This window comes from Micromesistius poutassou (genome assembly GCF_964030765.1).
Source record: "Micromesistius poutassou genome assembly, chromosome: 12".
In the NCBI taxonomy this organism is placed as follows: domain Eukaryota; kingdom Metazoa; phylum Chordata; class Actinopteri; order Gadiformes; family Gadidae; genus Micromesistius; species Micromesistius poutassou.
This window is the reverse complement of record NC_140282.1, coordinates 12,429,513-12,443,247: the sequence shown is the minus strand read 5'-3', so window position 1 is coordinate 12,443,247 and position 13,735 is coordinate 12,429,513. Positions and strand designations below refer to the sequence as shown.

The 13,735-nt window shown below is 41.8% G+C and overlaps 1 protein-coding gene and 1 long non-coding RNA gene across 2 annotated transcripts; both read right to left on the bottom strand.

The window, feature by feature from the left end:
- Window positions 1–6,502: 6,502 nt before the first annotated feature.
- LOC311356555 (putative gonadotropin-releasing hormone II receptor) lies at window positions 6,503–8,930 on the bottom strand (the record flags this gene model as incomplete). Its single annotated transcript, XM_084476347.1, has 3 exons — window positions 6,503–7,101; window positions 7,518–7,722; window positions 8,364–8,930. The coding sequence occupies 3 exons, from the start codon at window positions 8,928–8,930 to the stop codon at window positions 6,503–6,505; spliced, it is 1,371 nt and encodes a 456-aa protein (XP_084332473.1).
- Window positions 8,931–11,413: 2,483 nt separating this feature from the next.
- On the bottom strand, window positions 11,414–13,520 carry LOC311356049. Its single transcript, XR_014637574.1, has 3 exons — window positions 13,413–13,520; window positions 12,519–12,581; window positions 11,414–11,554 (listed from the first exon to the last, which is right to left on the bottom strand). It is a non-coding gene; the product is annotated as an uncharacterized lncRNA (long non-coding RNA).
- Between the last annotated feature and the right edge of the window lie 215 nt (window positions 13,521–13,735).

Genomic DNA, 13,735 nt, shown 5'->3' with positions numbered 1-13,735 from the left:
GGCCCGCCTGTCAGACCGGAACCCGCGTTGTAAAAAACCCTTTTCTATTTACCATGTGGAGATAAGCACCTTGCCTCCGTGAGGTCAGACATGACATGATATAAGATGTCGTTGTGAAGGGACTTTCTGAGTCTAATTGCATTGCACACAAGCACGCAATGCAGGCAACCGAGGACACGCACACATGCACGAACACACACACACACACTGTGTTTTTCGTCTGTCATCTCCCAAGAGCTATATTTTCATCTGATTGTGACGACGGGCATTCTCATATCATCCAACCCCCTGCCATGACCCTAATGCATTTGATTAGATTTTACTTTGGGGGGGGGGGGGGGGGTAAAGTTGTTTGTGTGCATCTCTTTGGCACAAAGGAGGAGATATTGATGGTTTTGCCCTTTCTGTTGGGCTAGGGTTAGGGCTCTTTTGTCTCTCAGGAGACCTTTTGTCTCCTGAGAGGCTGAATGACCGAGGTGTAACACGTCACTGTGAGAAAACTATTTTCACACAAATATTAAAGAAAAGGTGCTCTGTCCTGTTATCTTGTTTTATTATATTAACGCTTGATTCAATGTAAAACTGCCTTTTAAATCAGCGTCATTAACTACATATGAGTGATATTAAATGTGTGTCTTTGTGCGAGATTTGTGCGTTTGCTGTCTTGGCTGTTTTATACTGTAGATTTGATTAGTCATGCGAACGGTATCAGGGTACCTTGGGCTACCTTGCGAGGCGGCTGGTGGGGGGGGTTACAGACATATCAAAAGTCATATGTTAAATTGAGGAGAGTAAAAAAGAAAAAGATAGAATAAAAAATATCAGGTTGGTAAGACAATACATAAAGCAACAAGAACATGTTCAGCAGGTAACACATCACATCAAAGATTGCCTAGTTGTTGTTGTCCCTAGCCCAAGAGATTATTTTGGATGAGATTTCCAAGCTTGAACAGTCACTGGTCGTGCCTTATTAAGTCGGGCAGTTGTATGTTCAAGATTGACAATGTTGACCAGGCTATGGATCCAGAACGCTTTCATACACATATCTGGAGAAAACCAGTTTTTCAAAATTGTTTTCTTTGCAGAGGTAAACCCTGCGAATATCATTTTGAACTGAATTTGCTTTAGATTAATATCAGAATTATCATTAAGCAGACAAAAACCAGGATTAGGAACATAAAACACAAAATAATAATAAAATCAATCCATTGTAACATGGGATGTGAGGGGAGAGGAGAATTCCAGGGAACTCCATACGTTTTTAAGGCAGATCTTAGCTGAAATAAACAAAATTAGAGGACGCAGGAAGAGAGAAGCGTGTTCTTAAGTCTTGTATGGAACAAAGACCTTGAGCGTTATATATGTCACCTAATGTATTCACTCCAAGAGATGACCAAGATGGTTGATGAAATGGTTTGTTACCACATAATAACCTCGGGTTATGCCATAGTGGTGTATTCTGACAGAATTTAGAAGGGGCGCCCATCCAACGTTCTGCTTTCTTCCACACCTGTATAGAATTTGCAATGATGGGCCCAAAATTATTTTTAATTATTTTGTTTGTTACGCTAGCGAAAGGATTTCTTGCAGTTTGCGGGGTAATATTTTAGCAGATTCAATCAATTTCCATGCAGTGGTAGACTGTGGGTCAACCCATGTGCTGAGTGCTCTGATCTGAAAAGACCAATAGTAAAATTCAAAATTTGGTACTGCCAAACCCCCCAGCAGTTTGGGTCGTTGCAGTGTAGTCAAACGAACCCTAGGTCGTCTCCCATCCCACATAAAACTGGAAATCATGGAGTGAATGTCTTTAAAATAATTTGGAGGGGGGCAGAGTGGTAGCATAAAGAAAAGGAAATTTAGACGGGGCAATACGTTCATTTTAACTGTGTTAATTCTACCTTGAAGAGACGTCTTTAGATTCCTCCATCTATGAATGTCTGATTTTATTTTGCTTAGCATAGTGTTGAAGTTGTCTCTGTTAATTTGATGTATGTTTTTATAGATTGTAATGCCCAGATATGTAAAAGAGCTTTTGGTCTGAATATAGGTAGGAATAGGAGTCTGTATTTGTATATTATTTAGATGCATAAGTGCAGATTTTGTCCAATTAATTTTATAGCCTGACAGGCTGCTGAAATGACCAAATTCCTTAATGATTGGGTAAATAGAGGAGTCAAAATTATCTAAGAACAAAATTATATCATCCGCATATAGAGATATAATATGATTATGATGGCCAATTTTCATAGGGGAAGCTGTAGATTGCCTAATGGCTTGTGCCAGGGGTTCCAGAGATAGACAAAATAAAAGTGGCGAGAGTGGACACCCCTGTCTTGTTCCACGCTGCAGGGTAAAAGGAGAAGAGATCATGCCCCCTGTCAGAACACTTGCTAATGGTGAGTGGTATAGCGCCTTGATCATTGCTATAAAATTATGTCTAAATCCAAAACGTTGCAAAACTGCCCACATATATTCCCACTCTATCCTATCAAAGGCTTTCTCTGCGTCAAGTGAGAATACGGCACAAGGATTTGGGTGTGTCTCTGCTACATCTATAATGTGTAGCAGCCTTCTCATGTTATCAGATGCATAGCGTCCCTTGACGCCTGTTTGGTCTTCATTGACTAGAGATTGAATAACTTTTTCAAGGCGCAGAGCAAGAACTTTAGCATATATCTTAAGATCACTTGTAAGTAAAGATATTGGTCTAAAACTAGAGCACTCAAAGGGATCTTTTCCTTTTTTCAAGAGTAAGGTGATGAGTGCTGTTTTTTGGTCTCTATGAAAGGTCCCAGTCTTGATTGCAAAATTAAATGAATCAAGCATGAGTGTGCCCACCACGTCCCAAATTCCTAAATAAAGCTCTGGTGGGAGGCCATCCAAGCCAGGCGATTTGCCTTTATTGAGACATTTTAAAGCTCTATGTAGTTCATCCAGCTCTAAAGCAGCTTCCAGATCATCTTGGTCTGTTTTTTCAAGGCAGGGAAGCTCCAATTTGTCAAGATAATCTTTACAAGTAGCGTCGTCATAAGCAATCTCTGATTTATATAGATTTTCATAAAATGTTAAAAATGAATTATTAATGGACTGCGTATTGGTTGTAATTTTGCCATCAGGCTTATTTATTGCTGGGATGTGAGCTTTTGTTTCACATTCCTTAAGCATAAGAGCCAGCAGGTGACTAGGCCTCTCTGATTCATAGTAGTATTTTTGTCTAGTTCTATGCAGGATAAATTCCGCCTTTGATACAGCCAGTGTCTTGTATTCATCTTTCAAAGATTTCAGCAGTTTAGACTGATCATCTGAGAAGCTATGTTTTTGTAAGTTTTCTAATGATTCTATTTTGTTTTCAAGATTTGTGATCTGGGAAGCTTTTGTTTTAGCTAGAGTTGAGGAGAATGAAATACAGAAACCACGAATAAAGCACTTTGTGGCCTCCCATAAAATTTGTGGATTGGAGCATTCCTTAGTGTTAATATCTAAAAAATATTTTAATTGAACTTTGAGTGAACTAAGAAATCCAGAATTAGTTAGTAAAGACGTGTTTAAACGCCACCTGGGAGCCTTTGTTTTAATGTTGGGCAGATCAACGTTACATAATAGCGCAGATTGATCAGATAGTAGTATTGGTAAGATAGTAATGGATGTATGTCCGGCAATAAAGGTTGGGCTAAGAAAAATATAATCTATCCGGGAAAATGTCTTATGTCTATTGGAGAAAAATGTATAGTCCCTAGCAGTAGCATTCTGCATGCGCCAAACATCAACAAGATTTAAATCTGTGATAAGTGTATTCAATAGGGTAGATGGACAAAACACAGATGGTTCATCCAATCACCTGCCAATCACCAATCACCTGCCAATCACCAAGTATTTTATTAAAGTGCCTGCCCTTTTCAAGTAAAGTATTCCACGGATGACTTCCCAGATGGTTCTGTGTAACAAACCATCTTCCTCGTCAGGTTACCTCCAGTCGCATGGTATTTACCTGCTTCTAAATGAATGGCTTCTACTATGCCGCTTGTATGCATCATCATCATCATCATCACCATCTTCACCATCAAGCAAGCATTCACAAATAAGCCTGCTCCTGTGTAACCCCTAACCCCTATACTACCATCCTTCTTCTCTACTTTAATATAGGGGAATTTGTTGAAGCGGTAAAACACATATTCTTTGGTTAATAACTTTATGGTTCGGAATTATCCAAATTTGAATGTAAGCAGATTGGACTGTTTCGCATTCATTTGGTGTTGACACTGTAACAGGAAAAAAGGAAAGGAAAATTAAGTAAAAAGATACAGCTATCGTGGGTTTGTCAATCACATAAATGAATATGCTAATACTTAAATGTACAGCATAACCAATTGATTACTGAAAAATGACTTTCAGCACTCAAACACAAAAATGATCCTGTCACGTCGTCACTCAGCATATATTGCATATAGGTGGACATGAAGGCTCTGATTAATCCTTTATATGGATTAATGATTGGCTGCAGCATAGACACTAATATTGCAGTGTAAAGAGTCACTCTGACACCATTTGGTGTTAATCACATAAAAATGGTGATTCTTAACCACTTCTTGCATTTGTTAAGCACTACAAACAATACGGTATCTTACTGGTACAATGGTTTCAAACCTAAAGTTCATCATTATTAATTATTAATTAATGTGTAAGCCGCAGGTGGATTTCACTACCATGTGCTCCATGTATATGATGCTATAAAAATAGATTAATGTCAAACACTAATAGGCAAACCAATTCTGGGCAACAGAATAAAATATAATTTCACAATCCCTTAGAGCAGTAGCGGGCGAGACCCCCTCCGTGCGCCGCCCCCCCCCCCCCCCCCCCCCCCGGAAAGTGCCTTAGAGAGAGCATGCCTAAGAGCATAATGGCTTGCTACACACAGTTATAATTATAGTCATCAGCTCTGCAAGAAAGATTCTGGTAGAGCTGGATTTGCATGTTGGGGGTTAATGACATGGCTATAGCCTGACCACTTGAAATTATTACCATGGAATTATCACATGAACTAATTGTATCCGAATGTTGAGTCTATGAGAGGGACTGACATGTTTTGATCTGTGCCATAAACCACTCTTATGACATGTCAACACAGGCAGGTTTTATTTTATTTTTATGTTGTCTTCTTCTTAGATAAAAGTATGTACTGTTTTGGTACTGTACCCCAACGACCCACATCTCACAATGAAGACACTGTGTATGAGTAGATATTCTCAAAATAGTATTTATATCTACTAAAATTAAAAAACACAACCTAATGGGACTGTCCGTAGGCCTGTGTGCTTAAGAAGATCAGCCAGCACTAAAAAGGCTTTGGCTACAGGAAAGGCAAGGGGGGACTGAAGTTGCATTATCTGATTCAAGAGAGGGTCCAAACGCAGATATCACTTTTTCATTTGATTTCCTCATTTTATAATGCCCATTCGTGATTGACAGCCCGTTTGGAATTGCAAATGTGTTTGTTGAAGGTCACATTGGATTTAAATGGCTTCAATTTGACTTGGAAGACACATCAAAGGTTGTGTGAGTGGGAATTCTAGGGTTGGCATGCAGTTCAGAATCACTGCAGGAAAACCACAGACAGAATGTGGAAATCAATTGAAGGGAACAGATTTAGTTGTTGCTGTTTTCATCTCAATTGGTCGTTGCTTTGGCCACAGTAGCATGGGACACTCAAAATATTTGTCAAAGCTTGCAGGGCTCTGACACTTATTGAAACTGTGTTTCACAAGCCACTGGATTTCATATTACACGTTCTGTGGCTACATCATTACTTTGATAATGCTCAAGTTTGTTCATGAGTCATGTTAAAACATAACAATACTCCCACAGAAACCTACACACACATACACACATGCTCTCTCTCACTCACACCCCCCCCCCTCCCCCCCGGGGGGCCTTTCTGCTTAGAATAGATGCCTAGAATACCAGGGACAGTCAAATTAAATTGCCAATGCACTGCGGTAGAAACAAGGCCTGAGCTGAAATGTATTGAAAGATCGACCATTCCTCCTCACAGGGTTATTCAAGCATTATCAATAATGAACACTGTGTCTCTTTAGGGATGTGCTTCCTTAACAGGGATCAAACCATGAATTATGAATCCAAACCCTTCATCACAAATTCTGTACACCCCACTGCACGTTTTTCAAAACTTTCCCCTAACTATCTGAAGAACTGACCTGCCACCAGAAAAACCAGGACAACATTTAGAAAAAGCATTCAGGTGTGTTTATTATACATCGTTTTAAATCATTGATACACTCAATTCCAGGAACGCAACTCAGAATTCACAACACATTTAAACATAACAAACATATATGTATGTTTGTATGACAGTGAATAGGTTCTCCACAGTTCTCAGATTAGCCAGTACGGTTCACGTGTGAAATGTGTGTCTCAAAATTACAACATCAAAAAAAGAATGCAAGCCTCTGACATCAAACACAGGAAACGACACACTGAGTCACTCTACAACCGCACACCCCATCACACACACTGTCTTGTGCACCATTGTGCACTCGCCGTGCTCGCTCTCACAATGTGCTCTCGGGCTGGGCGTGCGAGCCTCGCAGCCCTCCGCGTCGCCGCCCACGGTCAGTCGGTCGCTCCTGGGTGACTTTGTGTCCGCTTGGCCTGCTTGAGCCGGCGTCGACCTGTCCCTCGCGGCCGAACTCAGCTGTCTTTTCAGCGGGAACGCGTTGCCGACGCCCCGGAAGGGCCCCGTGATGGCGGTGCTGTTCTCGGGGTCGGAGGCCGGCGCCATGTTGCTGCGGTAGTAGCGCTTCAGCAGCCCCTTGCGGAAGTGCACCGTGAACAGGCCGTAGATGACGGGGTCCAGGCAGGCGTTGAACAGGCCGAAGATGAAGAGGATGTGGGTCAGGGAGTGGGACACCTTGCCCTCCAGGTCGTCGGGGAAGAACCAGTACCAGAGGCCCAGCAGGTAGTAAGGCGTCCAGCAGACGATGAAGGACAGCACGATGACGATGCTCATCTTCAGCGTTCGCATGCGGGCCTTGGGGATGTTGTTCTTCGAGCGGCGCAAGTGCACCTCCGTGGAGGAAACTGGAATGGCAGAGGACAATGCGGGGGCGCATGTATTATTCATGCTCGCTAAAACGACAAGAACATCTTTTTCCTTACCTAATAACTTAATAACGTCTCTATTATGCTCTTTTATTTAAGCTGCCTCGCTTTTCTTTCATCTATTCTCGTCTCTCTCTCTCTTAATCACGTGTGCATTAATCATGAGACACATTTGTTGAATAATCACGCAATAATGGACTTCTGGTAACCATGTAACCTGATTGCCTTTGTGCACACGTATACCCAGTGCTTAAACCCACATGGTCAAAACATTCATCTTCGCACCACTGAACAAACACGGCGTGGTCAACCGGAACAGCTTGGTGCACAATGCTAAGTGGCGTGAGGTAGTGATGGTGTATCCGCTCATGCAGTCTTGCTCTGCGGCAACTTACGGTTGTCCTTTCGCATTCGCTTGGAGATCTCAACGAAGATGCGCGTGTAGCACGTGATCATGATGACGAGTGGCAGCAGGAAGAGGCAGCAGAAGGTGAACATGTTGTAGGCCGTCTCCTGCCAGTGGGTGTCGAAGCTGCCCCGCGTCGTGCACTGGGTGAACCTCTCTGGAAAGGTGATCGTCACGTTGTGGAAGAGGAACATCTGAAATAGAGAGAGGTGGGGGCAGAGAAAATGAGAGAGAGAGAGAGAGAGAGAGGCAATTAGATGGGGTTAGGTTATGCATGTGTTGGGCGGGAAAAACATGCATTGTTAAAGTTGACATCCTGTGAGAGGAAGAGTATGGAGGTGAAATGAAGCAAATCCTAATTTTTCCAGTGTTCTATAGGGATAATAGAACTGGTTCAGAATGAGAAGTCATGGTATAGATTTTATAAGCACAAGCTAAACAGAGAATGATCTGACTTCCAGCCGTGTTAGGTTGGTTGGCGTGAGTCTTCCAGGCATAAGGTTGTGGTTGTTAGGACCACCACTGTTCACAGTCCACCTGTAGGCCTCCCTGAGCAGGAACAAACTACCTGGTCATCATCAGTGAAAATCACAATGCACAAAGCAAGAAGTCTCTAGCTGTAAGTTGCTTTGGGTCAAAGTGTCTAAAAGAATCGAAATGTCTCCAAGGGTTTCCTCATAGGCTCGTTGCTCTTCAATCCAAAAGGATCTCACCCACATCAAGTCAAGGAGAAGACGATCGCACTCTCCTCCATAACTCCATGGTGTGTCAACACCCCTGCTCCCCCCCCCGACCCTTGACCCAAATAAACATCCCCCCCCCCCCCCCCCCTCACCTGAGGAACGGACAGCAGGGCGCTCATGGCCCACGCCACGGTCAGCATCACGCGGTTCCTCCGCCGCGCCTCGTTGATGGCCAGCGGGTTCAAGATGGCCGACTGGCGGTCCAGGCTGATCACCATGGTGACGAAGGCGCAGGAGTACATGGCCTGCAGCTTGAGGAACATGAGGAGGCGGCAGGCCGCGTCGCCCGCCAGCCACTGCACGGTGATGTTCCACGCCGCGTCCACCGGCATCACGATGAAGGTCACCAGCAGGTCGGCCACCGTCAGGTTGACGATGAGCACGCGCACGTGGGACTTCCTCTTGCTGCCGGCGTTGGCCGCCCACAGCACCGCCACGTTGCAGAAGGCGGACGTCCCGCACAGGATGAAGGTGACGATGACACGGATCTGGGCGGCGGTGGAGAAGACGGGCAGCCGGGGGGCCGCGCCCCGCCCCGGGGGCCACCCCGTGGTCAGGTTGCAGTGGGGCGAGGACCAGGGGCAGCTGTCGTTCAGCCCGCCCCCGGCCGCGGGGCCGTGCATGGGGGCCGCGGAGGAGGGGTCACAGCAGCTTGTCATTCGCCTGGTGGTGGGGTCATCGTTTGAGGGTTGTTGTGTGGGGTGTGTCGGAGCGCTGGGGGGAAATCAACGCTGGAAAGGCAGAGGGGAGAAATGTGAGACACGTCGTGTACAGAGTGCATGGGTCACAAGAGCTGTACATTATCGACCGTACTTGTGTTTTCTGTCACGGCAAACATGAATGAATAATATCAGAGTAGAACGTAAAAGCTGTCGGTCAAGTTTGACACACTCAAACATTGAGTTAATAAAATATAACACGGGCCATTAATATGGGATAAAAGGAAATGCTTTGATTCATCATTCATGTTAGATTTAATACAACCCGCCTGGAGTATGAGGCAATGCATATGAGTGCATAGGCCAAATGTAATGTAAAAACTAAAAGGAAGGGGGAGGGGGTGTCTTCAATAAAAGGCAATTGAATCATTTAACTCTGAACCAGAAATAAATTAATAAAGTGTAACAAATGTTGGAAAGGATATGCTTTTCATTATTCATATAATTCCACAAACATTTTCGCACATAGGGTTATGATTTCCTCCAGCATTTCCTCCAGCAAAGGCAAAACATTTCAAGTTCTATTATAATGGAAGTGTTGATGCAATTGTTTGTGTGCTCCATCATTGATTACTCTTGGCTCACAGGCTCACAGGCTTGTTTATTTTTATCCATCTGACAAACAAGTTATTAGGCGGTCGAAATGCTCCTGGCACGAAGTGAATATAGTCCAGTCATTTTAAGCCAAAATGGGGGTCAACCTAGAACAAACTGCAACAGAAGCAAACTAAACAGATTTTGTATCCTCAATATGTCCTGAGTAAGGAAATAATCCTAATAATCCCAATTAGGGGAAAGTTTAGAAAAAGACAAATACATAGCCTATTGATACACCTATTCATTATTTGGTAACACTTTACAATAAGGTACACAGAAACGTAGGTAGTTACTGAGGAACGAATGAGTAACGAATGAGGAACGAATGAGTAACGAATGATGAACGACGAAGTGACAATTACTCAGTAACTACTGAGGAGTTACTGGTAAACAGACCAGGGGACTACTGAGGAACGAATGAGTAACGAATGAGGAACGAATGAGTAACGAATGATGAACGACGAAGTGACAGTTACTCAGTAACTACTGAGGAGTTACTGGTAAACAGACCAGGGGACTACTGTATTCGTTACTGAGTAACGAATGATGAACAACCAGGGGCCCTAAAGTGACAGTTACTCAGTAACTACTGAGGAGTTACTGGTAAATAGACCAGGGGACTACTGTATTCGTTACTGAGTAACGAATGATGAACAACCAGGGGCCCTAAAGTGACAGTTACTCAGTAACTACTGAGGAGTTACTGGTAAACAGACTAGGGGATACTGTATTAATGAATCATTCTGTGAAATAGCAAACTGACCAATTTATTATGAAAGCAACTGAATTTTCCTGGGATTTCACAATTAGTTAATAAATTAACAAGGCACAGACGGGATGATTGTCATATTTTAATAAAGATACTCACAATACATACATTCATATTCACATTTAAGGTTTATTATGTGGCATTAGTTATGTTGAAGGCTTAAAAGCAATTGTCCACCACTGCAGGGCACGCTTTAAACCTGCCTCCCTTGGTTTCAAGCGCTGTCGAGGGCTGGCTTGGGTCCCACACTGGATCGACTGGTAGAGCTGGATCTGACTGATGAGTTGTTACTCTTTCGCGATCCATTCGTTCACCAGTAGTTAAGCTTTATGAATCATTTGTTTACCATTAGTGAAGCTTTTTGTGTACCTTCATGTAAAGTAATGCATCATACTGAGTTGTTACTCTTTCGCGAACCATTCGTTCACCAGTAGTTAAGCTTTATGAATCATTTGTTTACCAGTAGTGAAGCTTTTTGTGTACCTTCATGTAAAGTAATGCATCATACTGAGTTGTTACTCTTTCGCGAACCATTCGTTCACCAGTAGTTAAGCTTTATGAATCATTCGTTTACCAGTAGTGAAGCTTTTTGTGTACCTTCATGTAAAGTAATGCATCATACTGAGTTGTTACTCTTTCGCGAACCATTCGTTCACCAGTAGTTAAGCTTTATGAATCATTCGTTTACCAGTAGTGAAGCTTTTTGTGTACCTTCATGTAAAGTAATGCATCATACTGAGTTGTTACTCTTTCGCGAACCATTCGTTCACCAGTAGTTAAGCTTTATGAATCATTCGTTTACCAGTAGTGAAGCTTTTTGTGTACCTTCATGTAAAGTAATGCATCATACTGAGTTGTTACTCTTTCGCGAACCATTCGTTCACCAGTAGTTAAGCTTTTTGAACCATTCGTTTACCAGTAGTGAAGCACTTTCGGGTTAGTTATATTATCTACAGCCACTTTAGTTAAAAATGTATACAACATAGGGAAATATATATACATATACTGCGCTCATGACACATAACATATAACATAATAACAGGATAATATAGAAAATATCAACAATTTAAAACACAAACAGAAACAAAAAAAGGCATTTTAAAATGTAACAAAAAAAGGCACTCTAAAAACAAAACAAAAACCAGCTCTCTTCATCTGACACGGCTGTAGCGATCCATCGCCTCTTCTGGGGTGAGGACTGAAACAAAGAAAATGATAAACATGTATTAACAGTAGTATTTTGTCAGGATGATGGTAGTGCAGTTGGTTAGGGGTTTACTAGTATTAATACTATTCTTGTATTAGGGTTATATAGTGGCAAGTTAGTTCTAAATTACATTCTAGAGTAATGAATGTACAGAGGTATAATAATAATAATTATTAAATTGTAATTTCCAGTAGTATCAAGAGTACTGTGAGTGTACTGTCTATTCAAGTAGTATTATCTGTACTCTTTAACAGTAGGTTATTATAAATCAAATGAGCACGACTAGAGAGTAAAGTGGGAGCACTGTATAGTTTAGACAAGTGGTAGAATAAGTGGATTATATTGTTTAGTGTTATTTGAAAGCCATGTTCCTGCTGTAGCTTCATCCATTATGCTGCTTTGAACAGTCATGTTCAGACGTGGCTTTGATATTATAAGCAGACTTGGGACCAGCTGACCACCTAGCTCGTTAAAGAAATGGGTAAGAATTGATCAATTAATCCAGCACCATGACCATAACCATAACCAAAAACTTTTTTATTTTCTACTTAGTAGACTAACTTAAAGTGGCTTAACTGACCTCAATCTAATTCATGTCATTGCTGTTCTAAGTTCCTTCCCATTCCCAAAGCACTTTCCGGTTACGATATCATGTAAAGGTAGATACTTGGTTACTGCAATGTTCAAGTACAAATGGAGTAAATATTACTAGCATCCTCTTGTCTTGGATCCCCTCTAGACACTAGCCTTCAACCAGTTAAGGTGAGCACCCTTATTTTAACATCATAAAACCAGGAAGTAGAAAAGAGGTTTAAAAATAACACTATTATAGTGTTTTCATAGTGACGTTCATCAGTTATTAATCATTATACTGTGTACAACTAAATTTCACAGTCACATGAATCTGAGTATATCTGTTAAGTATGCTTAACATTTAAAATAAAAAATTAATTACCTGCTTCCTCTGCTGCAGTTTGGCTACTGCGCTGTTCGGATTGTTCCCGCTGACTCGATGGCGCTGTAACATTTTGGAGCACAGAAAGAATGGTTGGTGTAAGGGGCTCAAAACCTCATGAAGGATATTGATGAATGCATACAGAGTGACGTTTTTGTTCATTTGAAAATTGTATGGATACCTTAAAAACATATATATACAGTTAGTTAAGAAATAAGGGTTTTATTCACTTTGGGCAATGACATTATCCATTGTCTTTAATGTTATAATATGTAATAATAATATGTATGATCATATGTAATTTTGATTTAAGACAAATCATCATCAACTCATTTGTCATGGTTCCACATGCAGTCCATTGTGTAGAAGACATGTTTGAGAGATGCAGTTGTTAACATTACATACTGTAACTATGGACTAAAATGAAAAGAAAAAAAACAGGGAGAAAGGTATTACCGTAATAGCACTATAACAGTGTAATGTAGCAGTCTTCGGGTTTTTTAGTAGTTAAAAACAACTCCAAAAACTATTCAAAGACGTGGTAACTGGCGCTAACATAATAACTTTACAAGTCCAATTTCAAAGCTTGGACCACATTTTCATCGCATATCGCCTAATTTAACATTAGATAAGTGGTTGAACCGTCGGTCTTTTGACCTAGTTAAGAGTTAAACTTTTGTGTTTGACAGATAATTAAAATTTGCTTGCAACGTCGGCTATCTAGCCAGCTAGCAATCCATTGGTTAGTGACAAGGTTAGCTAGCAAGGCCAAAAAATACGTGATAGAACAGACGTGGTACGATGTCAAATTAGCTCATTTTAGGAAGCTAAGCAATGTGACCGAATCATTACACTCTCAATTAATAATGAAATAACTTTAAAGCATGTACTTACATTCTAACATGGCTGTCTCTACATGTGGAAGCTCTTCCGTGGGCTGCCTTTTTCTCTTACTCTTTCGCTGAGTCTCCATTGTCAAGTCCTTCTGCACGACCTCCTTGCCCGTCGACGGAAGAGAGTGGGCGTGTCCGACGCATGGGGTAAAACGATCTGCATATAACGTGCCCCCTACCCACTGTACACGTCCGTCGACGACAAGGGACGCTCCCGAATTGCATTGTGGGTCCGCATGTGCAAGACAGGAAGACGGTTTGATGCGAAGTTATCATGACCCTGCACGCTGAAGTACTCAGTCTTATTGAGGGAAGACAGACTTT